Source organism: Alosa alosa, chromosome 12 (assembly GCF_017589495.1).
Source record: "Alosa alosa isolate M-15738 ecotype Scorff River chromosome 12, AALO_Geno_1.1, whole genome shotgun sequence".
Lineage (NCBI taxonomy): Eukaryota > Metazoa > Chordata > Actinopteri > Clupeiformes > Clupeidae > Alosa > Alosa alosa.
Window position 1 is genome coordinate 33,233,630 of NC_063200.1, and position 27,797 is coordinate 33,261,426.

Genomic DNA, 27,797 nt, shown 5'->3' on the forward strand with positions numbered 1-27,797 from the left:
TATAACAGTATAGTATGCCAACAACGCATTGCATCCCAAACCGGATAAACTGGAGGACAGCGACAATTCTTGTGGATCTTCGATAAAAAGCCTAGTTTTTCCAATCTAAATCCATTTTAAACAGGCTTAAAAAACGCTGGCCGTCTATGCAATACCTGCAGTGCTACTAGCAGCAAGGCTAGCTACAGACAAAGTGGGTAACATTAGCGCTAATATTTAGCAGACTAAAATGACATCAACACCAGTTTACATTTAAAATGATACTTGAATAATGTACTTACCAATAATCACAAAGACGGTGCAGTCTGTAGTCTTCCACTCTGCATAATCACATAACGCAGAGTTACAGGTTTATGTGGGGGAAAAGTGTTCCGTTAGTTGTGGTGCGTCAGGTCTGCACAGCTCCTGCGGATCTGGCCCACACCCGCCGGGCGGACTCAATTCAGTTGTGGCGCGTCTGGTCTGCGAAGCTGCCCCGGATAGGCGCCGCACCCGCTGGATGGACTGTCACAGTCAGAAGCTATAGACAAGTCTGGCGCAAAGTTGGTGCAGATCTGCATAGTGAGTGCGACTGCTGCGCGAATCTGCTGATTCAAAAACGGATCTGGCACAGATGTCAATGCTGTCTGGGAAATTATGAATATGAAAATTGACATTTTTTTATGGTCTTGGTCAAGGGCGTCGTAGTGGGGGGACAAGTGGGAATAAATTACCCGGGCCCCAAGTGGGGGGAGGGCCCCTAAGGAGTTGAATTTTATTTTCCTTAATAATAAATAATTTCCTTAATTTAAAGATCTTAATAAATGTTATTAACTAATATAGATGCAAATATTTTGGGTAAATGCATCAGTTGATTGATTAAATTTTGTCCAAGCCAACATTGTTTGAGGGCAGGCACCCTCTCCCTTGCACGAAATGGTTCAGTCCGCCTTCCCCTGCTAGGCGCATTTTTGAAGGAACGTTCATTTTGCCGAAGCGGCAATGCAGACGGTCACGGTGTGAAGATGTCTAAGTCTAAGAAAGCTAAATCCGGTTCCCAGAAAAGAAAAGAGAGGCAAGAAAGGGAGAAAAAAATAAATGAGGGAAAACAAGTGTTAACAGCCTTCTTTCCCAAGAAAGGTGAGCCCAATGTGAAAGCAATAGTCTACAAATGAAATGAACTCCTGAAGGTTACAAAACACTTCAATACCACCGCGAATCCGCGATTATCAGTGCTAAAACAGCATTAACACAAAATTAGAAATAACATGATGCCTGATGTAACCTAACACAATATTTCAATAGCCTACTAATTCGAAAATTATTATGAGCTAATAGCTTAACTTAGTAGGCTCAATGTTATGTAGGTTCATGAGGAAAGGCTGTCAAATTAGTAGCAAAGCTAACTTGTGAAACGCATCACACTCAGTTTCAGAAACTGTCACAGAGGGTGATGCAGCAGCAGCAGACCTCTCACCATCTGATGTGTTCTTGAGACAAGGTGAGCCTATAGTTTAAAATGAAATCACACGAAAGGCTATACTGCAATGTATATTTAGCAACACTGTCATGCTCTGTCTTTCACTGTAGTCTAGTCTAATTAGAATAGACCATTTTTTTGCCACAACCATCAGAAAAATAAAATGTTCTTATGTTTTTATGAAGCTAATGAAATTTGAGGAAATTTTACACAGAATATTTAAATATTAAGCATGTTCAGTCACATCCATAAGGCTACATTGGAATTGCCTGCTAATATATCTATATGCTTATGCCGGTGGTTGGTTGGTTGGTTGGGGGGGGAGGCCCATGGCCACCACTTGTGCATAGGGCCCAGAATTTGGTGCTACGCCCCTGGTCTTGGTCTCGACTCGGTCTCGACTCCTAAAGGACTCGGTCTCGACTCGGACTTGCTTCCTCAAAGACTCGGTCTTGACTCGGACTCGACTGTATTTGAAAACCAACAGACTCGTTCTCGACTCTTCAAAGACTCGGTCTTGACTCGGCATAGGCGGTCTCGTCCCCATCATACTACTCTGGCACAAAGGCTCTGGCATTGCAGCAAATCACCCAGACGTCATTTTTTTACCTCTGACGTCAGACGCAAAGTTTTTGCGCGTGGCACACTTAAAAATTTGACGTCTGACGCTCAGACATCTATTTTTTACTCCTGAAGAAGTAAAAAATCTACATGTGGAGGCGTTATTTTGACAGACGTTTTGTGTTGAACGGCTTGCCATAAAAAAATCTACACGTGGAGGCGTTATTTTGACAGACGTTTTGTCTTGAACGGCTTGCCATACCCCTAACTGGGCAACTCTGTTAGCAAAATCTAGCCCCAGTTTCCGACCTCTGCACATTACGTGACGTGAATGACACGGAATGATGAGGTTTTCACTCGGAAAAAGGTTTTTCCGAAGCCCATGAACGCTAGGTAACTCCCTCTCCGAAAGTTGTCAATAGAGCTTACGTCAGATCCTCTTCACGCCGAGGAGTAAAGTGTAGTTGATAGTGGGCTAATGTTAGCCTGTCAACTATCTAGCTTGGTCGTTTAATGTTAGTAGACGTCTGCCCAGAGTCCTCATTGTACAACTGCATAGCCTTAATCATCAGTGCGTAAATCACTCTTGTTTTGCTTTTCAATGTCTTGTTTTGTAAAAACAACTTTAATCGGATATTAACCGAGTAGCTAGCTCTGGTTGGCTAATGTTGACGAATTAAATGAGCTCGTATTTCAGATATAACGTTAGCAAGTTAACGTTACTGTAAGCGGTTAAGTCAACGAAACCATTCTAGATGGGAAATGTTCACAGTGACAGACTTCACTGCAACCTATGTAAACGTGACCAAGTCAACAAAGTTTAACATTAAATAATGAAAGAAGTTGGATTGTGTGTAACGTTACTGGCGTCTTTGGAGAAGGTCTGGCTACCCAAGGCCTGTGCATTGAAACAATAACATCCGTATAGGCGGGCTAAGCAGCAACTCTAGCCCGTGCACGAGGCTCCATCCCCGGTCCACGAGGCCAATTGAACGCGCCGAGTGTAGAGGTATGGGAAATGGCCTGGAAGAGAATATAACTGATCTGACTGGCTGAAAAACTAGTAGAAAAATAGTACTGTATTTGGTATTCAAATAATTATCTGTTACGGAAAGAATGTGCACCTCGTTGGTTAAATTAGGCTATTGTGTAATTAAGTCCTATATCCATAGATAACGTCACGGGGATTCATGTTAGCTAGTACGTGACTGACGGTCATCGTTAACGTAGCTTAGGTTACAGGCTTACTTGTGTTTGTATGCTAGCTATCATATTTTATAAGTGGTGGTGGTGGTTCGCTGGCAAACTGACATCAACATTGAGGCTATTGAGTACCAGTCACTCGTTAGTTTAACCTGTAAACCGAGACAAGCGTAACCTGCAATAGATGTCAGATTTTGCACTATGATTAGGTTTAATACTAAATGATAATTCGTAACTAACTTATAACCCGAAAATTCCTTTTCCTATTCGTTGACCGTAAAATTGAGCTTTTCTGCCTGGTTGACATTGTTATTTGAGTGCATCAAGTAGTTGTAGGGAGCTGCTTAGTTACAGAAGAATGAAGGTGCAAGTGGACACAAGTCAGGCTAAATCGGGTAGCTTTCCAGCTGTATCTTCGCATCTCACGGTCTACCACAAGGACGTGACCGAGAACATCGACAGTCCTAGACGCCTTGTTTTCCAGAGTTCTATCGCTCTCTCTGAACTACCAAATGGGGCCTCAGCTTCAGGCTCAATGGTGGATAACACATCTCACAGCGAATGGAATGACTTACACATTAGGGATGAACTGAGAGTAGTCTCAGAGGACAGTAGAGCTTTATCTGAAGTTTGTCTACAGAATGCATCCAGCGATGATGATGACTTAAGCTATGAAGTGCAACAAGCTTACAGAATATTCCACGATTTTCTATTAGAGAAGCACAAGGCCATCACAGCTCCCCTTTGGAACCCAGTTGGTATACAGGACAACTCACTTGCAGACTCTGTGCAACAAGGAATGTGCTTCAAGAGAATAGATGAAAAGTTTGTGAACCGGGAGTATGACAGTATCACAGACTTTGTGGCTGATTTCAGGCTGATGCTTGAGAACTGTTATAGGTTCCATGGTGTTGACCACTGGATTTCAAGACAGGCACAGAAATTGGAGATAATCCTGGAACAGAAACTCACTCTGCTGTCAAGGTAATTTGACTGTATTATTTCCACTCATTTATTTCCACTACCAGCCCTGGCTACTTACAATGTAGTTTTAAACACAAAAAAATGGAATCCAGTGTTCCAATGTGTCCTGTAAACAGTTTCCACGTGTTCTGTAACCGTAATTGTAGAGTTTATTTTACAGTGCGCTATTCCTTTAGAAAACCTGTAGCTTACATGCCCACAGGTAGTAATGAATATCGCATATTGTTATAGTTTAATAAATGTGCAGAAAGCACAATTTAAGCATGGTTGCATTTGACATTTATTACAGATCAAAATGACATAGGCTTGAGTTAAGGCTATGTTTAGCTTAATTGAATAACTTGATAGAGAAGATAAAAACCATTTTGTGGAATGATGCATGGTCATCAGAAATTTGCTCTCCTGTGCCTACAAACACAGTTTTGTGTGTGATGTCACACTTTGCCACTCTTTGTCTGGTCAAGGTCTGGTCATGTGGCGTTCTGAAACTTTCTTTAAATTTGGGACATAGTAGTTGGAAGTTGGTCGCTTGTTTCGATTTGGGAATGTGCAGTTGCAATGGTTGTTTAAATTCAATGTCTGAAATCAGTCCAAAGTAGGCTATTCGCAGTGTCAGTTTATGAACACATTGAATGGCCACTGCATACCCATGTGGGATGGCATGTTCTGGCAAAATCTGCGGCATACTTTTATGCAAGTAAACCGCATCCAGAGGCAGTTGGGTCATTCCACGCCAACTCAGCCACCCATGTATGACACCTCTCAGATTCTGCTGACAGTGGTGACAATATGCCTTATGTCACCAAACAAAGGAATCTGACGTTTCAGGTCAATATCTCAAACGGTTTGCCCATGGCATCCATTTGAATTTCGGGTGTCACTCAAGGCCCTAATTGACACATTAGAATTTTACATTTCAACTTTTGGCATTTTTGGAAGCCCATAACGTCTGTTCTAATAGTGGTAGAAGGCTGGAAACTGGTGTGGTAGTTCATTGAGGCCTGTACTACACAAGTCTGGAGGCAGAATCAACATTCCTTAATGTTTGGGTGAGTGGTGGGTCACCGAAGTACTAAAATGTTGACGAATGTCAGACAGATCCCCTGTTGGGTGCCATTCCAACATATCATTTGTTGTGTCAGTGTGCCAGACATCTATGGACGCATTGCTCGCCAATAGAAACTTGACCAAAAGGACCATGACAAAATTATGCCACTGCATCCACAATTTCTTGGATACTATTCAATTTAATTTTCAATTCAATTTTATTTGGAGAGTGAGAGGGGGCAAGGAAAAACTTCTATCTGAAGTGTTCTTACACTATGTAACAATCTTTGTTACATAGTGTTTAGTTCTTTAAAAGTTTGATGGCGGGTCTCTTTCATGGGGGATAAGGGGTTAATCCGTGACAGTCTCAGTATTTCATTATTTGCCATCACTGAGCATAATACTAAGTTATTTCCACTATTTTCATACTTTAACATCACAAAATTCTCCCTGATCTACATTCGAGACTTCTGGAAACAATGTCCCAAATGGTGCATTATGAAGAATAAAATTCATATTATGGAGCTTCATAGTCAAAGGTTTTATTTCATTAAAAGAAAGAACAAATATGTATCTTTATCTGGTATAAATCCCAATAGGATCATCAAGTGCCCACATGGTCATTTGGGGGTCCAAATACCGGGTTCCAAAAAAGTCACCTCTGCCGGAGAGGGTTTTTGGACCCCCATAAAACCCCCACCAGTGGTACCATACCCTTCAAATTGATTTGGGCAAGGGCAAGGTTCCCACATATAACAAATAATTCTGTTTAGAATAAATATGATCATTAATTGTGGTGCTAGGGCCACCCAAAAAGTGGAAAAACACACATGCCATCAACATTTTTTAGGACTTTGGTGACCCACCTCTCACCCAAACAGTAAGGAATGTTGATTCTGCCTCCAGAAGTAGTACCGGCTACAGTGAACTACCACACCAGTTTCCAGCCTTCTACCATTACTTCATTAGAACAGACATTATGGGCTTCCAAAAATGCCAAAAGATGAAATGTGAAATTCCAATGTGTCAATTAGGCCATCCTTAAAAATATTCTTGTTTGCAGTAACAGCCAAAAAAAATAAAAATAAAAACCTAACTATTATTTAATGTCACACCAAATGACATGGTGTCACGCCATATGATGAACTGCACCACTCCACCATGTGTCAGAGCAAAACAGGGTTTTTAATGACAATAAAATCATTAACAATGAATTTTGAAGTCACTGTATGAATGGTGTATGCGCGTAACAGCAAAATAGATGAAAGTTTTAAACTTTAAATACCATGTAACAGAGGTAGTTATTACAGTTTTCACATAGCAGTAAACGAATAGAATTCAAAATCATTTTATGTATAGTAATAGCTTTAACAGTTTTCAGACTTCCTCCCTCTTTGCAGGGTCTGCATTCAGTCTTTCCCTGTACTTGCGTGTTCTCTCTTTGCTGGACATATTTGCTTCACACTGACAAGAAATGGAGGAATAGTATTTATTTTTTAAACTTACATGGCATGGTAACATAAAAGAAAAAAGTATTCTTTTTAAAGTATAAAAAGAATTTAAAACATGTTTTTACAAGAACGTTTATGTAAAAATGCAATTTGGTCATAGGGTGTGACAGAAATGTCATATAGTGTGACTTGAAAAAACTGTCACACCATATGATGCAGCGTCACACTACATGTATATGACATTTTGACAGTTAAGCTAATTTTCTAGACAGTTAAATACAGCTAGCTATTATTTAGCATGCAACTGACCACATGGCAGCAGTGCTTTTTAAGAATTCATGAAGAATATTTGTGAAAAATAGCTACTTTTTAGGCAAATGATGTCACACCATAAGACACTAAAATTTGGCCACGATTGATGATGTCCAATTCAAAGCTTTTTATATAAAAGTCTAAAAAGCAGTACTCACCTCTTGACCATGCCAATTACTCCTGACATTCTATTGTTACGTCCTGGTTAAGCAGGGTCCTCTTCACAATAATGATGTCCAAATGAATGCCCGGTCAAAATATATAATATAGTGTCATGCCATATGACAACCATTTTATGGACAAAATATATTTGATTATAACTTAGTTGGACAGCATGCATAAACATAAAAACTTTCTGTGGTTGTAAAAAACAAACAATTATTTTATATACATGGTAAAACTTTAAAGTAATTATACTTTTTATGGATATACACTCTTTTTAGGAAGTTTGCACACATGGTGGACAGTCACACCATATGACATTTTTTATGTTTGGATGATTATTTTGAGTCAAAAGTTAAATACAAATCCAATAAATTTAATATGACAGAACTTGAACCTACCAGACCCACAACATTTCCATATCAATTCTTAACAATTGTGTGACACATGGACAGTCTGAATTCTGCTATTTGTCATCTACCCAAACACCAATTTGACTTGTCTTATGCAAATCTTTCTTTTTTATTTTCCACCCTGAACATGGGCAAAAATGCACCATTGAGATCAATTTGCATAAGACACAGTGTTTCCCCTAGAATTTTTTTTCCAGCAGCGGTGCTGTTGATCGCTGTTGACCCCCAAACATTTGAAAAAATTACTCCTTAAATGGTGGTGGGATTTTGTGAAAGAAATGGACAGATTGAGTTACAAATTATTACAACTGTACACTGTAGGCCACTGTACAAACTATTACTATTTAGAATATACAGCGCTGTGCATAAGTTGAGACATTTAAATAGTATTTATTTACGATACATGATGCATTAAAAAATAATTGATGTCCTACTTTTTTGATGTCCTACTTTTTTTTTAAATTAAGGCATTAAGACAAAAGGCAAAATATGTTTTTTATTCCTCCCTTTAGTCAATTTCAGCATGGGTGTCTTAACTTTTGCACAGCACTGTATAAACTATTTAGACTTCTCTTTCATGCCATTAAACTGTATTGGTGCTGTGCAAGTCGAATTGAGTGCCTGTCACTTTAATTCCGTGACGGCCCATGACGCTGGCTTGATTCTCACGGTTTCAAGCTAACTTAGTAGTGTTGTTGTGCATGGTGCATAAGAATATGTGGATGAAATTAATTATGTTTCCCATGTCATTTGGTAAAATAAATGGTCAAAAATTCGAAGAAAATTTATCTTGGATTATAGCAGATAAGTGTCTTGTATCATATCTATAATTTTGGTGAGCTCTACAGGAATTACAAACTATCTCAGATGTAAATGCTTGCGTATCCTATTACTCAAATTCAATTAAACCCACCAATAGGCTAGCTAGACCTTAGTTTCACAGCCTAGGTATGTTAGCAACACAGGGCTTGAAAGCATTGCCTGTATCACAAACAAAAAAACAAAACAATGCGTGGATTTATCTGGGAATAGGCTACTGAAGGTAGGGGCGAGCTATCTCGGCCTGGTTTTTAATTTGGTTCCTTGGTTAACATAATGTAGGCTACGTTTTTTTGCACAAAATTGCGTCTGCTAATAAACTTAAACATAAACACAAACAAGCGTGACCTCCTGTGGAATCCCTGACTGCGCCTTCAACGTTAGCCTACTATTATTTGTTGACATGAAACCTGAACGAATGGCAGCTGTTCCTGAAGTTCACTTGCGTCAATTTTTTTTTTTAAATAGGCAACTTTTTTTGCAGTGGCGCTTGAATTCCAGGAGCGGCGCTGCGCCGCTGATGAATATATTGTAGGGGAAACACTGAGACAAGTCAAATTGGTGTTTTTAAAAAGAAGGGATCATGGAGAAATCTTGGTCAAAACTGTCATCCCATAACCATCACAGGACTTCAACTTCAGGTTGTGAGTGTAACAGAGGTCGTAATTCGTCCGCCGCTCACAGCCCTCGAACCCGCCACCTCGACACACACCGGCATGGGAGTCGAACGCTCTAACCACTGAGCTAAAAGCCCAGGCTTCCAACTCAGAGGTTAGAAGCGTTCTTAAGGTTAGGGGTGTGATGATTTACACGAGCAACTAGCATGCTAGCTCAGTTCGCCTCCGTTACACTCACCTCCCTAAATCTTCACTCCCATAATCCGGGTCTACGGCACCACTGTAACAGAGGTCGTAATTCGTCCGCCGCTCACGGCCCTCGAACCGGCCACCTCATCACACACCGGAATGGGAGTCGAACGCTCTAACCACTGAGCTAAAAGCCCAGGCTTCCAACTCAGCAGTTAGAAGTGTTCTTAAAGTTAGGGGTATGAGGATTTGCATGCGCAACTAGCATGCTAGCTCAGTTCGCCTCCGTTACATAAGCAACAGGCACAGGCAAGAGACAGTTTCGAGGCCGCAAAATTATGTACCAGATTCGTGGAACGCATGTCCTTTTCACATAGACCGAGGCGGAACGGCGGGACTAAGTGTCTCGCCAAATTTACTACCAAGCACCCTAGACATTTTGATATCGATAAGTTCCGGCACCAGTGTGAAAACGTTAAGGCGGGGAGGGGGGACGTGGGCGGGCGTTTTGATGACACTACATATGTCCTACCCACCACAGGAGATTTAAAATCTGACCGATCAAAAGCACCAATGGCAGAGATAGCACGTAAGGACAATGAACCTTTATGGTCTACAAGTTATCCTCAATTACCCATAGTTAGTTCACTGTTATTTCCGTCATGCAATCTTCTCAATATGAGCTAGTTAGAGATAGAGATAGCCTTGCCATATTCTTTTATCACACAAGTCTGACTGAATTCAAAGTTTTACTCCAGAAACACTTTGTTGTAGCCTATGGACCTTGAGCAAAACTTGCGACAACAGGCCTTTACCCTTACAAACTGTCATAGTGTAATATGCAGTTTTCCATAAGGAACGCATTTGTCGATGAATGGTCAACATAGCTGACTCATCTTCAGGGAATAGCAATGTTGCTCTCCTTCAATAACATTACGCACAACTTTATTAAGTGTGCTTGCAAAGCAGCACACTTATTAGGGGTCCGAGCAGCGTAGCTGCTGTACCGTTCATTTTTGGCCAAAATTCTGTAAAAGTCATACTGCAGCCTAAACCGTAACTCCAAAACTCTTCAAATTTTCAGGTATGGTTACCAGTACCCCCCTCTACCCATAACCCAAAATTTGGGGTACTGCACCCAAAGGTGGCACTCTTGTCAAAAACGCTTATTTCTCCTTACCTGATAGACCTAGACTCAAAATTCTTTCATCATATTAATCTCTACATTCAGATGCATTTTTTTCATCCTGGACTTATGCTCTAAAAATGTTTACTTTTGCCACAATTTCAGAGAAAAGCCAATCAAAAGTTTCATTGTGCTGTAAGTATGTTGGGGATGTGTGTTGGAGAAGCTTCCTGATGAAATAATGTGCTGTGTATGTAGGGGAGAGGGGGGGGGGGCAGTGTACTGCAAGTATGGTGAAGGGATTTACTATTGCAAGCAGAGTACTGTATGTGAGTGATGACAGTGAAGATGTGTGTGTGGGCGGGAGGGGAGTGGAGCAGTGACTGTGTGTGTGTGTGTGTGTGTAGTGTGTGTGTGGGTAGGTGGGGGCAGTGTGCTGTAAGTATGTAGAGGATGTGTGTTGGAGAAGATCCTGAAGACAATGTGCTGTGTAGGGGGACAGTGTGCAGCAAGTATGTAGAGGAGGCTTACTGTAGCAAGCAGTGTGCTGTATGTATGTGAGGTGTATGTGATGTAAGTGTGTGTGTTGGGGATGGGGGTGGGGGGCGGGGGTGCAGAAAGGCTAGGCAATCAAGGACATGGGTAGATGGAGGAGAAATCAAAAATAATAAATAAAAAGTTCTATGGAGATGTGCAAAAGTTGGAGAAAGTCAGATATGTGTGTGTGTGTGTTTTGATGTGTGATGAAATAAGAAAATAAATAAAAGGTCTGTAGCATAGGGAGAGGGATGTAAAAGTGCTAAAAGTCTTGTAGGTGTGTGTGTGTGTGTGTGTGTGTGTGGGGGTCATGAGTGCTGAGGAGTGAATGAGTGCAAAGTCAGTATAGTGTGAGTTCAGAGTTGGGAACCTCATCAACCTGATCTAAGTAGAGCTGTTCATTGTTGTTACTAATCAGGCCCAAGATCACTGTGTCATCTGCAAACTTGATGATGGAGGTATGACTACTGTTGGCTTTGCAGTCATGTGTGTAGATGTTGTACAGCAGTGGACTCAAAACACAGCCTTGGGGAGCACCAGTGCTGATGGTTAATGAGTCAGATGACCCCCACTCTAACCACTTGTGAACGGTTGGTGAGGAAGTCAAATATCCTGTGACACAGGGTGGTGTTCAGTCCTCGTGTTGAATGCTGAACTAAAGTCAATGAACAGCATCCTCACATAATTCCCATTCCCCTCCTCCAGGTGAGTTAAGGTGGTGTGCATGATGTTTGAGATGGCATCCTCTGTAGACCAGTTGGCTCTGTAAGCAAATTGGAGGGGGTCGAAGGAGGCAGGGAGGGATGAGCAGATAATGTTTTTCACAAGCTTCTCAAAACACTTCATCACTGTAGACCAGCGGTCCCCAACCACCGGGCCGCAGGACATTCCTAACCGGGCCGTAGCCTACGACATGAGTTTAAAAAAAATGCATGCGAACTAAACTAAATTTAATTGGCAATAATGTCACGTTTTTACATGGCATAGGTCTATATGCAGTTGTTTGATTGCACGCATGTTTGCATTTTGCAAGGTCTATTTTCTTACGTCTGTCTGTCCCGCCTTCAACACTTTTACATATTGCCTTCAGCGCTGCGCAGCCTCAGGTCAGCTCACTTCACTTGATCAGTTCTTGGCTTAACGGTAGTGTTACACGGGTTAGCTAAACTGCTAGAATGAGCAACAAAAAACAAGCATCTTTAGCAGGTCACTGGCCAGAGTGTTTGAGTTGCGAGAGCCGCTGCAGAGATTTCTTACAGAAAAAAAGTCACCGTTACACATTTTAGTGATGAGGACTGTGTGTCAAAACTCGCTTACCAAAGTTTATGTAGGGATTAAATGTTTATATCTAATTTGCATATTATGACGTCATATGGTGGCGGCCATCTTGGATTATAGAATTTTCATGAAAAGTCGCATGTTTGAATGATAAAATGCAACACTTCTTTCCCCCCAAAATGTCCCTCACCTTCTGTATGCTATATTGCACAATACTGAATGCTCAGGTAAATAGTAAGTAGTGAACAAACTGTGTAAATCATTACTAATAAATGGCAGAAACAAACCAAATGTAGCGGTAGACTGGCCTTTTGCTGTAGAGATTTTCCATTTACCACATACAGTAGGCACTCTGATTCCATGTATTGGGCGCATATATATTATTCAGATGACACACAAACGCAAGTAGACAAGACCTGTTTAGTTCAAAAGCTCATTTGCCACGGCAAGGCACAGATCAGGAGTGAGATGACGAGACAAGACAAGAGACAATGTTAGTTTTTTTTTTTTTTGTTGTTTTTTGTTGATGTTTTTTGTTTTTTTCTTAGCTGACAAAGACACACACATCACAAGGACATGAACACACAAAAAGTGTATGTCCTAAAATGATCAGGGAAATAGATAGCAAATCAACAGTGTAAATCATTACTAATAAATGGCTGACTTTTTTTTTTTTGTAGCAGGCCTTTTGCTGTAGAGATAATGACTCCCCTCTATCCATACAGGGCCCGGCATTCCCATCATCTTGTGACAGACTATGCATGACCCAATGTGTGTGTGTGTGTGTGTGGGAGAGGGAGAGAGCGTGTCACCACCTCCACCATGCGAGCAGCATGGCCAGATCTGCCTCAAGGCCCGAAGTGGAAGAGAATTTGCGCCTTTCGGACTAGGCCTACTGTCATTCTCATTGCGACTCCCCCACACTGCCACTCGTTCCCCTAACTGTCCTATGAGCACTTCGACCTCGCCTAACATACCCAGTGGCATTAGACAAAGGCTCCACCACGCTTACTGTCGCGCTGATTGTGGAGAGGCACACGCTCAGAAGACAGAAGCTAAGCTATGGACATTATGCTACCTCCAGCCTCGTTAAGCCACACCACTAACACCCTGCTAACTTCCCGATGAACACCAACCCGTGAAACATTATTCCCACCAGTGACATTGGGCAAACGATTCAACGTTTGTGCTTGGTGTAAGCTAAACTATGGAGTAAACTCTCACTTTGTCCAGCTACATCATTGCAAGGCAGGGACGCATCTGAAGCCTCACTAAACGAATCACCGTCATTTTCTGAAGGCAGATATTCCCCTTCAGACGCACTGATTCAATGCAGCTGTAGCGCGAATGTTTTGTTTAAAGAGTGCCCTTTTTTTGACTCGGGGATGACGTATGACATGTCTGCCATCTAGTGGAGCGGAGGTCGAACGAAATATGACACCCTATTTGACTAAATCGGCTGTTTTATTCAGTACCGCATCTTGTCGACTATAGTCGACTGTGGCGCCTAGAGGGTTAAGAGTGTGTATAAGGAAACCTCTCTGGCGGGTTTTTGGATCAAAACCAAAGCAGAATATCCCGAGATAGCCGTAAAAGAGCTGAAAACGTTTCCCACCACGTATCTATGCGAGGCCGGGTTTTCGACAATGACTGCAACTAAGACCAAATTGCGCAATCGACTGGACATTTCAAACACAGTCAAACAGTGTCACTGTCTTCCATCACCCCCAGATGGAAGCTTCTTGTTGCAGGGAAACAAGCAGGGCTCACACTGATTATATTCGTAATGCACGTTTAGTTCCCATGTTTTGTTCCCATATTTTGTTAAGCATGTTCACACTTTGGCTTCAAGTTGTTCAATATTCATAGTTCATATTGTTCAATTTTCACTTCTTCAAGTTCACGTTTTTCACAAGAGATCGTTACCTTCACTGTCTAGTTCTTTTCAAGTAATGCATGCACAACACATATGGAACATGGATGCACACTATAACATTACAGCTACTTGTCAATGTGGACTTGTAGTGCAAGGCAAGTATAACTGTATAGGCTGTTTATGTTATTGACTCAGACACAGAACCCACCCTCCCTTCACCTACCACCACAATTCAATTATGTGGGAAACACTGCCTTCCATTATCAAACCCTTCATCTTATCCACGACAAATAAATAGTCCTGTAGAATCAAGTGTTGTTAGAATACTTTTGGGTTGTAGAGATTAGCACACTAGAATAGAGTACTGTTAAAATACTGTTGGGTTGTGGTGGTTAGCATACTACAATAGAGTATTGTTAGAATACTGTTGGTAATTATTATTATTATATTGTTTCTCATTTTCGAATGTACACTTAAATCTGCACAAAGTCTTTGAGGTGAAAGTGCTGTGGAGAAATTGCAGGATTGTTTGGCTCTGCCACCTAACCACGCCCAGTTTACCGGCTGAGAAACCCTGTAGCTCCGGAGCAGGGGCTCAGACCAGGATAAATTGTTTGCTCGCCCTCAGTTCACTCTTTTGTTCATCTCAACCCAGCACTCCAGTGTGTCCTGCTTTGTGTGCGTCTTTGAGTTAACGTAAGTCATCACTTTAATGATCCTCACTATGACTTTTGTGATGTTTATCAGTTTGTAGATTCATTTCACTGATTACTGTAATGAACAGTGGTCGGCAGCACTCTATACTATTAATATGAATAGGTGTTTCTGTAAACCTAGGGACAATAAACAGCTATCTCTGTTACAAAAACGAGCTGGTAATCACTCATTGAAGAGGGAACTATGATAAAAAGATTGTTTTCCTAAAAGCATGGAGTTGACGAAAGAATAAGCAGGAAATGTCACGTTAATGTTAAATAGCTTACATCTCAACGCTAGGTGGCAACGTTGTATTACATTTCACTAAATGCGGTGGAATTATGAGTCATGTTGTAGTGGTCAACATAAATGTGCCCCTTCTGTTATTAGAATGCTAAGCGGAGATTTAACATCATTCATTTCTTGTGTGGCTAGAAGTTAGCTAGCTATGTCATAGGGAGGAGATGTTGCTGTATGGGATTTATGTTGCTTAGCGTAATGCCATGGTCATTTGATATGAGATGCTTGTACTAAGTAACCGTCCACTCGTAACTTTAGGACTCCTATTTTTTTTACTAAGAGTAATTCAGGAAGAATTTTAGCCCTAAAAGTAGCACCTGAATCTGTGACAGCTTAAAAGAAGTCGCGAGGACTCCTAACTCACTAAGACCGATTCACAAACAGTTTTTTGTGGTGGCATTTCACGTCGCGATGTTTTGAAATGCGTCTACAGGAGCTTCCAATCGTGAGGAACAATGTTGCATTGTAGGCATAACTAAGGGATGCAGTAACACCACCAACAACAACCAAAACTAGCCTACTCATTGTCAACATGTACAATAAATGTAACGTTTCATTGTGAATCAAATTAAAATGTTCTCCTCTTTCCAAACGTAGGCATATGGTGACAGATTAATTTAATAATGTTGCTGCGTGAATCACGGTAAGCGCGAATGAAGTGGCCACTTCTTAATGGGACTCACTGTATGGAAGTAGGCTAAGTAAAATAGAGATGTTTCAAATAAAATAACTTAATCAGAATTCTAGGATATGCCCACTTGACAACGGCAGAGATAGAACTGGCCTTTGGCCATAGCAACCATCCATTTAGAATGACTGGCCTTCATGGCAACCAAAGATCTTAGTTGTGATGCATGTATACATGTAATGTGATGCAAAGTATAGAAAGGAGATGAAATATACAGAGACAAGAAATATAGTGCAATGTAGACAGTAGTATACAGTTGATTTACAGAAGGTGGTTTAGAGTAATATGAAGTATTCCTTTATTCCTTTATTCTGAGATACATCTGAGATACAGATGCTCTCAAAACAATCCCAGGCTCTCAAAATAATCCCAAACAGACATAAGGTGTCTGACATAATAGAGACATAATAGAGCAAATCCATATAGATTATTTGTCATATAAACCAGTAAAACACAATTAGGGGATGGAATATATAACATTCACACTCATAGCTCATATTTTTTTTTAAATAAATCAGTGAAAAAGTCATATTTCATAATTTCAATTCTTCTGTAGGTTACCTGATAGCCCAGTTTGAGAGGCGCAAGACACGTGACATTATTTATTTTTGCAGCCAATCACTGCTGTCGTTCTATTTTATTGATTTGATCTTAGTCATAGAAGCTAAATTCGAAGGCAGGCCACAGGTAAAATCCAACGAACCGCATTCACCCTGCATGTCAATAGTTGAATAGCCCTCTTTGAGATATTGCCACTGCTCCAACACTGAAAGGCACTGTTAGAATGCTTGGATCAAGCCAGGTTCAGCATAGCGTATGCCACTGTCTGCTCACGTTGCTGACCGGACCAGGGCAAGCACACTTTCGCAGTTCCCGCCGGAAATGCAGTCTAGTTTTTATACATTTATTTGATTAACAGGCTAGACTAGGCTACAAGGTGATCAAGCACACTGAAATGTTTTCTGTTAATTGTATCACATTTCATTTTCAGTTGTCAAAAGTTATGGGGGTAAAATTAGTGATAATCCCCAGTTCAGAAAATCATGCTTACGTTTACGTTCACCCTCCAAAAAAGACGCACTCAGTAAACGTAGCATGCCTATGAAAAGGCTTTGCAGTAGGAATGTCCAATGGTCAATCTATTGCTTCAATTTGTGTTTTATGTGACGTGCCAATGCTGGGTTCATGCCGTTTTGCGCAAGTTTAAAATGTTTAGCGACTGCGTAATTTGTCAGCTATGATGAAATTCGCTCAATAACTTCCACTGTTCATGCCATGAACAAAACATGCCTATAATAAGGCTTTGCAGTTGTCCAATATGGTCAATCTATTTTCTCAATTGTGTATAATGTGATGTGCCAAAGCTACATTCATGCATTGTTTTGTTCCGGTTGAAAATGTTAGTTGAAAATGAGTAATTTGTCAGCTGTGATCAAATGCCTTCAATAAATTCCACTTTTATGTCATAAATATAACATGCCTATTATTCATATACAGTGGGGAGAATAAGTCTTCTTACCCCTGTATTTTAAGGAAGAACATTTATTTATTTATTTACGATACATTCTTCATTCACTAAAATTGGTGTTCTTAAAGGTTGGGTTTTTACTCATTTTTTTTATTTAGGCATTAAGATCAATTTCTAACAGATCATTTTATATTCCTCTTTTTAGTCAACTTTAGCATGGGTTCAAATACTTATTCTCCCCACTGTATATGTATCTAATCTTGGCCTCTCTTATGTTCAAACGAATTCGCTTTGCCCACCTGTTTTTTCTGCTGTGCCCACCCATTTGAATATTTCTATGCCACTGTTTTAGATCCCAACGCAAATTGACCAAGAAGAGCCAAATGTCTGTCTACTGCGTTTAAGATCATTGAGTCTTTCATCTGAACTGCTCCCTGCTTCTCTTCAATTCCCCTTCCAAATTACTTTTTATTGTCCAAAGACGCAATCGCAAGAATCCAACATTCTAACCATCGACACATACTGCACTATAATGCAAAGGAACTTCACTTGCATTTATAGGGTAATAAAAATGTGCGCGACAGCTAATCAAAGTGCAGTCGGTTCTCCCGCCATGGTTTTGAAAATCACACACCTGCTGCATCTGAAGGCGCACGCATAAGGCCTACAACTGTCACTCTACATGCCCCGTTTGCACGTCATGTTTTAATTTGCTAGCTGGTCCTGCCTCCAAAATGCCGGATCATGTGAAAAGATCAGCAGGCCGGCAAATTTTCACCTTGTTTTCAGACACACAATGCAGCAAAAAACCTGTCTCCTCTTACTGCAAATTTAGCGTGATCTCTGTGAAAAGGGCTTCAGTCATCAAGTTGCAGCATTTTCAGTGACCAGCAAGCTATGCTAAGTATGAAGATGTGAACTAGCTAGCTGGATCAATAGCCAGTAAAGTTAACCAACAAGCTGATAAGCCAACAGTCAGTAAAAGTGCATATAATTTGCAATATATATATATATATATATAAACACAAAACAATTTTGCCGATAGACAAAAAATGCCAGTGTGACTGACTAGGCCTAGTTTTTAACTATAGGGTAGTTTTCAATTGCCTCCGCTCAAGTTGACTGCATTAGCAAAGTAATGCTTGTGGTCTGTACGGACCCCTTTGTTTAAACTTTATGGTGTCCAATTTGTATGGAAATCCTAAATGTTACCTAGTGGCTATGAAAGATGGCGGTGCCTCTTGAAAATGTATTTCTCTGTCTTGCTAAGTTCTCAGGGCCCATCCACTGGCTCTCTGGTGGTGTACTGTGCATGGTTCTGTGAATGTCTAACGTGTGAGCAGTTTGCGGCGAATTGGGAAACTTTTGCAAATTATAAATGACTTATCACGGTTCACGTCTGCATGTTGAACCTTAAAGGCCGTATCATTCGGTTTAATAAATTACCATGTACTGTTGCATCCCTAGTCTGCTACTTAAAGCTGTAGTTGGCAAGAATTTTTTGATCATATTCACTGAAACCGACACTATGCTTCGACAGAACAACATAAATCAGCCAGTTTTAGAAAGAAAAAAACACACTTCTACCTCCACTTAGAGCCTGTTATTTGTTTTGCAAAAATCCACAGCTCCCGGTTCTTCTGGTCCAATCAGAGCAGGGCTGTGTGAGATCTGACTGTCAATTACAGCCTGGTGCAGTCTGGTGCGCACTGATGAGCACAAACTCGATGAGAGGGTGCTCGGTGGTAGTGGGGGAGGGGCATGAGAGTGGTAAACATTCAAAATTTTGACTAAGTTCCCTCAATCTGTCAGACTTGCCAACTGCAGCTTTAACATGTTTATGTGGGAACTCAAATTTGAAACATGTTCTGTGTGCAAAAAAGCCTTCTGTTGATTACTGTTTAAGGCTACATTTGGTACTCATTTGTATTGAACTAACGTCATGTACTGTACCTTAAGGGATAGATATGAATACATGTACCTTAACACTCCTAGCACTGACTGCATTTTAGTTGCTGATTACAGACCCAAGGGGTTTTTGAGACCTTAAAGAATGTGTTCTCAACATTTTTTCTGTGACATTAGGCCACCTAGCATTATTACAAAAAACTTTGATTCAGCATATCTAAAGGAGTGGTTGAGTAACAGGCCTTTCCATGGTCTCTTACCTCTCTATGTGGACCTTAATATATGGTATGACGACAGGAAATAAGTCATCAAATCATTGACTGTATTTTCTTTTCCTCGCAGAGTCCTTCGGGAAAAAACTAGTCTAGCAGTAACATCCAAAGGCCGTTTTGGCACAGAGGATGAGAAGGGATTAGTAGGTTCATCCTCAAGACGTAGATCTATGCCCCGTAGCCTGGTTTCTGTAACATTGGGAGGCAGTGAGTCCATCATGGTGCAGGCTCTTCGTTTAGAGGAGCAACAAAGAGCTAAAGAAGAGAAGAGGTAAAACGCTGTTCAGTTTAGTTAAATATTTCATTTTAATCCCTAAAATATTATCATTTAAGTGTGCTCTACTGTATGGTTTACCTGTTTTGCAAATAATTTGAGTAAATCCTGATGGGTTAAAAGTAAGCCATATTATCATAATTGCATTGTTTCCCTTTACACACTGTACTCTTAATCATAGGCAGCGAGAACAGGAGAAGAGAGAGGCAGAGGAGGCATCAGCGAAGGAGGTGGTGGAGTGGGAGCAAAATCTTCTATCTCAGGCAGCTCCATGGCCAGTTGATACACTGTGGGAGCTTCCTGCTATTGGCCACTTTCTTTGCCTTGCCCAGACAGCACTCAACCTTCCTGAGATCATCTTTTTTGAGCTGGAACGTTGCTTGCTCATGCCACGCTGTAGCTCTTTCTTGGCCAAGATCATGACCTCATTGCTTTCTCAGCCCTACCGTAGGTCTACTATCCACCGCAGGCCGCCCCTCACTTATCGCCGCTGGGAAGCTGAGTTGCGTCAGCGAGTGCTTGGCTGGTACCACTCCATTGGGCAAGCAGAGAATCAGGCCGCCCGTGCTGAGCAGTTGGGACTCTGCAACCAGTTTTTCCAGACACTTGGTGAGACAAGTCCTCTTGAGGAGGCAGCCTTCCATCTGCTGCCATTCTACCAGCGTGTATGGCTCCTGAAGGGGCTCTGTGATAATATCTATGAGACACAGAAGGAGGTACAAGATGCTGTGTTGGGACAACCCATTCATGAGTGCAGGGAGTCCATCCTTGGATATGACAGCCATGAAAATGCCTATATTCACTTTCCACATTTCTGCGGAGCTGACTTGCGGATCTACTGCCAGAGCCCCTGCACAGCTCCTGATGTACCCCCAAACCTGGTCTGTGTGAGGAAGGTAAACAGTAACAGACCAGCCAAAACATCTTTGCCATTTGATGACATGATGGTAAGCACTGCATCTGAAGAAAAGTGTGACTATGAAAAGCAAAGAGGATTTTGCTTCAGAGAAGGGGGGAAGGAGAGAATAGCTTGCCGAGATGAAGTTAATTGTGTAGGAAAATGCAAGGTTGAGGCTGAGCAGAAGAGACACAGTGCCTTCTTGTTTAGCTGCAGAACAGACACTTGTGTGTCTTGGGCTACCAAAGGGGAGCCAGGGAGTGTGGTGAACAGACTTCAGCTGACACGGGATGTAGAGCCCTCTTCTGAAAGTGAGCCTCAGCTCCAGGAGGGAAACTGCTGCTTCAAAGGGAAGTCCTCATCAAACTTCTCAACCACAGAGTTCCAGGAGGGGTTAATAAAACCTGGAAATGTGTGTTCTCAGGCAAACTTACTCCTTGTGAGAGGCCAAGACCCTTGCTCTGAATGTTCCAGAACTGCAGAGATGAAGTCAGAGTATACTTCCTGCAGTTGTTCTAAGATCCAACTTGCTTCACAAACCTCCAGGCTTCATGAGCAGGCAAACCAGCAGCAAATGCACACTAAAAAAAAAAGAAAGAAAAAGACAATCACAGAACTGAGGACCAAAGGTTGTCGAGGCAAAACAGGTACAGTGAGGATTGGACAGGTCATAGCAGCCAAGAGTACACTGCGAAAAGCAGCCTGCACTATTAAGAAGAAGGACAAGAGGAAAAAGAGAAAGCTAGGTAAGCAGGATAGAGTACCTATTCTCTGCAAGCCAACTTCCCTCAGTAGTTAACTAATTGGTTTGAAGAGTGTGCAAAAGTTAATTAACAGTAAATCAATATAAAATATTTGAAAATGGTTTTCAATTTTTGCTGAACCAATGTTGGCAGAAATTGATTCAGTGGTTTATTACACTCCTCAGAATGCTGAATGGGCCTTCTGAACGTCAGATATTTTTCAAGGTCCGATATTGACCCCTGCTAAAAATGAACAAACTCTGCCATTGGCAACAAGTTTTGTGCTTCTAATTTGACATCTTTCATATCATTCAACATGTAGTCCATTCAGTTATCGTAGCAAAACTTAATTGAAATGTCCAACTAATTGTATATCAATGTCCAGGGGAACCAAGAAAATCATATTTGCTGCTTGTTCATTGGGTTTTTTGTTTGCAGGATTACACCAAAACTCCAGGCCTGATTTTCATGAAATCAGGTGTGAATATGTAACATATAACAAGGTCGAACCCAGACCCCCGGACCATGGCTTTTAATTTGATAGGATTGAATCATTGCAGTTCTAATGAGGGAGAACAGGAAGATTGCCACTGAGGCAGGGGAAGAAATCCATAAATGTTAGTATATCTTCACAATAATCATGTTAATAAATTAAGCTCAGAAAAAAGCCTAATCTGGCTACAACTTTGCTGAACTTCCTCTCTCGTCTAGTATCAGCACTGGGTAGAAATACACTTTTGGGCAGAGGAAATACCTCCTATAAATTGATGCCTTTTTAAATTCTAATGCTCAAATTCGTGTCAGGTCGCTCCAATTTAAAAGAGGGAGAAACTATGTACAAGCCGAATTGTCACCTTAAACAGAAAACTTAAATCTCAAAGAACTAAGAGCAACGGCAATATATTTCACTCGTAGAACATTTATTTTAAAAGATAGTGTAACACCGATAGTGCAACAACGAACAAGTTTGGCAACATCACATAAGCCTAAAACTAAAGGGATCAGTGTGATTAATTGCCTAAAGAATACAGGCTTAGCATCCAAGTTTTACTTTAGCCTTCTGCTTGATATGAAGCATATTCAAATTGCTCACATTTTTCTTTGCTCCGTAGCACACACTCATGTTTCCGTGAAATGTGTCTTCTTAGATTCCAAAATGAATCTTTACTCACTGAAACAGTGTCACCACATGGCTGTTCTTGCTCTACATTGTTAATATCTAGTTGTTTTGTAGGAATAGTACACTTGTATGACTTATCAGTTTCCTTTCTAAAATATTTAGCGAACTCCATTCCAATCAACGAACAATGGCCAATCTTTGAAATGTAACAGTCTTTGTTTTATTAGGAAGACATGAATTCTGGGTGGGTTAGGGCATGCCTCAGACTCGTGGTGGGAGCGGTATCGGAGCGAAATTGAAGCGGAACAGAGCGGCTAAATTAAAAAGCGATCCGCGCTCCAACAAAATTCCATCCATTCCACTCCTCACTCGCTCGCGCTCCACTCCGCTCACTAGCTCTGGACTTTACCTACCCATTTATAAGCAGCTGATTATCAGTGCCAGAGGAAGCAAAATAGGCCTAGAGGTATTACCTAGTTATTGCCATGCATCAGTTTAGACAGGGTGCACTTTTCAGTGTATGCTTCATTCTTCCTCATCCAAACATACTGCTGTTCTATAACCATGATCAAAACAGAATACTGAACCACCTTGTCCATACTGATCCTTACCTATTTTGCTTCCACTGGCACTGATCATAGTAAGGCTCTTGGATTAAACAACACCATTTGCAAATAGGTTCACAGGTTCCTCACTGACCGATCACAGGTGGTCAGGGTGGGTGGTCTGGCATCTGACACCTTAACCATCAGCACAGGTGCCCCTCAGGGTGTTTTGAGTCCTCTGCTGTATAACATTTACACCAATGACTGCAGAGCCAGCAGCAGTCACACCTCCATCATTAAATTTGCAGATGACATAGCGGTGGTGGGCCTGATCAGCAACAACAATGAACAGACCAATCTGAACCAGGTGGATGAGGTAGCAGAGTGGTGCCAGTCCAACAACCTCACTTTGAATGTCAGCAAAACAAAGGAAATGGTGGTGGACTACATGAAACAGCAGAGCAGAGCTTGCACTCCACTAAAGATCAGTGGGCTGCCAGTGGAGATAGTCACAAGTTTCAAATTCCTTAGAGTACACCTTGCTGACGACACCCAGCACACACTGAAGAAATCAAGGCAAAGACTGTACTTCCCATGTCAGCTGAGGAAATTCAAAGCATCCATCTTGAAGGCCTTTTACTCCTCAGCTGTGGAGAGTGTCCTGACAAGTAGCATCATCACTTGGTATGGGAACTGTACAGCCCATGACTGCAGTGCAGAGTGGTGCGATCTGCCGAACGCACCATCAGAACCCCTCCCTCTGCAGGATACCTACAAGAAAAGAGTACTTACCAGGGCCCAAAGTATTGTAAAGGACTCCTAACATCCTGACCATGGACTTTTCAAAACACTGAGGTCAGGCAAACGTCTCTGCTGCTACAAGACCAGAACAGAGAGACTGAGGAGGAGCTTCTTTACTCAAGCCATCCATATCCTGAACACACACAAGACTAAATTAACTGCATTTACACTTTTTACACACTTGCACATGAACTGTACACACACTGCACTTTATCTCTCTCTTGCTATTTATTAAAATGTATATTTTGATCTTTCTTTCTTCATACTCGCACAGAAAAGGATGAACACCAAACGAAATTTCACTACATGCTTTACATTAGTATTTCTATGTATGACAAATATCCTTGTAATCAGCTGCATATAAAGGGGTAGGTAGAGTCATTCAAATATTTGGAAACATCATACATCAAACATCATACTGTCCATAGAAACCCAATAAAAATGTAAAGTTAAAGGGGTGATGGGGCATAAAAAAAAAATTTCTTGGGTTCCGGTTTCCGACCGACCCTGTCAATTTATGTGCGACCCAAATTTATTTTATGAGCTTGGGGAAAAAAAAACACTAAATAGTCTAGGCTACATTAAATAAATCCACAAATAAAAGGCGATTAATTACATTAATTACCCCTTGCGTTATGTATAGGGATGAGCGTATTCTCTCTTTTACAAAGTAGCCTATGCACAGCTGTTCCGCGAAGGCGATTGTTTTAATCACTTACCAAGGCACTTTCGCAATTTTGTCCCACCGCCTTTTTTCGCCAAATTTGACCAATCATCTTAGTTTTACCGTGAAATTTCACCTACCACAACAGTCCCTCGCGCAGAATATTGAGCCAGATGGCACACTTACTTCTGCACCTTCTGCATATGACACCAAAGACTGCCCTAACGTGTTCGTTCTTCTGCAGTTTTGATGACAATAAATCGAAGGCTAACGTTAATGATCTGCTTACTTGCATCTCTCAACCTGGTGTTGCTAACCTACCTAGGCTATGAAAGTAAGTTAATTAAGGCCTACTTGGTTTACCGACATTTGAGTAGGCTATGCAACCCATTGGCAAACGTTTACCTGGATATGTCCTTAGCTTATGTCATGTTTGCTAGCTTGTGGGCTTAGTTTGAGTAGTGCTACCAAAATCATAGAAATTAATAAAATTGCAAGACATTTACAGTACCTCTTCTATGATCCAAGAATGATTTCATTCGAGTTGTTTTTTTTACATTTATTTTAACTAATGACATAGAAGACATTCCCAATTGCATCCACATATCGTAATGCACTATGCAAAAAGTGATTTTTTGAATGTATTGAAACATATGACATGATGCCATCTCTTTAGGTGACTGTCTTTTTTGGACAGTTCTACGAAAGGTTATACTGCTTTGTGAATACTGCTCAGTCAAAGCATTTTCAAATAAAGTAGGCCTACTTTGATTTTCTGTAATCCTTACTGCTTACTGTTTCCTTACCTGATTATCATTTTTTAAGAAGCATCAAGATTATCAGTGTGATTTTAGTCTTACTAACCTTAATTGCCCTAAAATAAAATAAAAAATCGCAACTATTTATCCTCCCGCAATTGTCTCCTCCACAAGAAACAGCTAAAAACTTCCATCCAGGCATTTTAGGTCGTAACAGTCTCAAAAAACCTCGTGAAATCCTGGAGGGACTGATTTTCTACCTATCCCTTACTGCCACTGGGGAAAAAAAAAAAATTCCCTACCGACCCATGGCCTCAACTGACAACCAACAGGAACCAAACCTTTTTTTTTTATGCCTAGAATGATTATATAGCAGGGCTGTAGTCAAGACCACCTTTGTTGAGTCCAAGTCAAGTCCAAGACCAGGACTAGTCGAGACCAAGTCAAGACCGAGTCCAAAGAGGTTCGAGTCCAAGACAAGACAGAGTCCAAAAAGGTTCGAGTCCAAGTCAAGACCGAGTCCAGGATAGGAAAAAAAGTCTTATGCATGACGGTATCAAGACAATCATTTTGGGTTATTATTATTATTATCTAAAAGCAAAAACAGTGTGAACACACCCAGAATTTGTATGTGTAGCCATTCCCCTTCTCCAATATTATTATAGGGCTCTCAAACTATTAAAAATATATATTTTGAAATGAATTAATCTTGATTAACCGCAATTAAAAAGTTCCTAAAGACTAAAGCTTCTTAAATGGCATATTAAATACAACATAAATCACAAAATTAATGAGTAACCACAGAGGTAAAAGTAAAACACTTTATATTATTTAAATGATAATACTGACACAGTAATTGTGTTTTAAAGTATTCATTTCTTAAGAAATACTACACATTTGATGCTGTTTAACTCATTTGTAAATGGTGCACTGTCACTTTAAGCCCATTGTGGCCACGTTCTCTAGGCCTAATGATCTTTTTTTTACCAGCTCCATTGAAATATAGCCTATAGCTAGTCCACAAGCTTTAATATTGTTTGTACCACATGTATTGTACAATATTAACAATGATAAGCATGATATTAAGTTGGTATAAACAGCTTTCATTCCTTTGGAAATAGAAGCATGTAATGACATGATGCTAGCTAGACATTTTCTGTTTGCAATTAAAAGTGAATGATGAGCCTGAGCCAGTCACCTAGCTAGCTGAGTGGAATGTGTTTCAATCGGCATAATATGTGCTTCATGTAAACAAATTATTGAAGACTTCAAGACTCACCAGTTCCATTACACAAAGGCAAAGACAACTCTTCATATTTTTGTCCATTTTTCAAATCACAGTGAGTGCAGCCTACATGTCAAAGTGCCCTGGCTCTCACAGTTTATAACTGGTCAGTAGTGGAAATCGGATAAATCCGCAATCTCCTCTAACCTCGTCTTTGTTGCCTTCCTTTTATAAGTTTCTTATATTAAAAAGGACATATTAATTATCATCAATAACAACAATCCAGCCGGAGCCTGCCAATCGTTTTCTTTCCCTCTCGTGTGCGCTCAGACGCGCTCTCAATTAAATGGAGTAGCATACATTCAAGTTGGATCTTAATGGAGAGGACCCGAAAAGTATCATCTTTATGTAACTGTTGCTGTTGGTGCATTTTGACATTGTAAACGTTATCTAAACAAGAGTGAAAAAGCAGTTTGCCGTAAAGCTACTATGTATTGGCTAAATGTTGGTTCCTCTTCATCTTCAGCTAACTCCACAGACAGTAAAATAAACTCTCAGGCTTGCGGTTTTAGGTTTTGCGGCTTCCTTTACGTGACATCAGCCCCCCACAAAGGTAAACACTATCGCATTAATATTTTGTAACGCATTATGTATTTCAAAAATGAATCGCGGCGATTAACACGTTAATTTTGATGGCCCTAAAGACACCTGGACTCGGTCGAGACCAAAAGCCATATTTGGCAAGACCAGTGGCCGAGACCGAGACAAGACCAAGTCCAAATACTAGCTAGTCCGAGACAAGTCCGAGACCATAGAAAAACGGTCTCGAGTCCAAGACCGGACTCGAGTACTACAGCCCTGTTATATAGGGTATTTCACGCTGTTCCTTAAGGTTTCCGAATAGAGTATGTAACATTGGTTGGGCTGAAAATGGCCCGTGTGCTGTTCTATGCGCCCTAAGGCAAGCCTAGGAAATAGGCCCTAGAATGAACGAGAGGTTTTCTCCGTTTTATGGTATGCTCATGAATATTTAGATGAACTGTGTGCTGATTGGTTGGTTTACAACGAGCCAAGCTCCAGAGCAAAGACGCCAACATGGCCGACACCACTCGCTGAAACAGCCAAGGTGGAAATACTACGGAGACATATAGTAGGTGTTGAACAGCATATTTGTGCCTGAATCAGAGGAAGAATCTGAAATAGAGGAGCAACCAGTCGACCATAGATTGGTAAGTTTTGTCATTTTATTTGAGTTTGCCACACGTAGCCCAGTTAGCTAGCTGTAATACTAGCAAAGATTGTTAAAGCTCCGACTTAACAATCTTTGATACTAGTGCAATACTCGCACATTAGTGTTGTAGACTAAGCTAAACATTGTATTAGGTTCGTTTTTAGCATTGTAA

General features: G+C 40.9%; 1 protein-coding gene across 2 annotated transcripts in view; it reads left to right on the forward strand.

Moving 5' to 3' along the window:
- The first annotated feature begins 2,235 nt into the window (after positions 1-2,235).
- LOC125304248 (uncharacterized protein KIAA2026) overlaps positions 2,236-27,797 on the forward strand; it is a 41,776-nt gene continuing 16,214 nt past the window's right edge. The window contains exons 1-5 of one of the 2 annotated variants that reach the window (XM_048258360.1): positions 2,236-4,207; positions 19,437-19,637; positions 19,822-21,284; positions 21,720-21,759; positions 26,967-27,007. In XM_048258360.1, coding sequence (XP_048114317.1) covers positions 3,582-4,207; positions 19,437-19,637; positions 19,822-21,284; positions 21,720-21,759; positions 26,967-27,007 — 2,371 coding nt within the window. In that variant the 5' untranslated portion in view covers positions 2,236-3,581. The remainder of the gene's footprint in view (positions 4,208-19,436; positions 19,638-19,821; positions 21,285-21,719; positions 21,760-26,966; positions 27,008-27,797) is intronic. The other variant, XM_048258361.1, reaches the window with a different exon arrangement.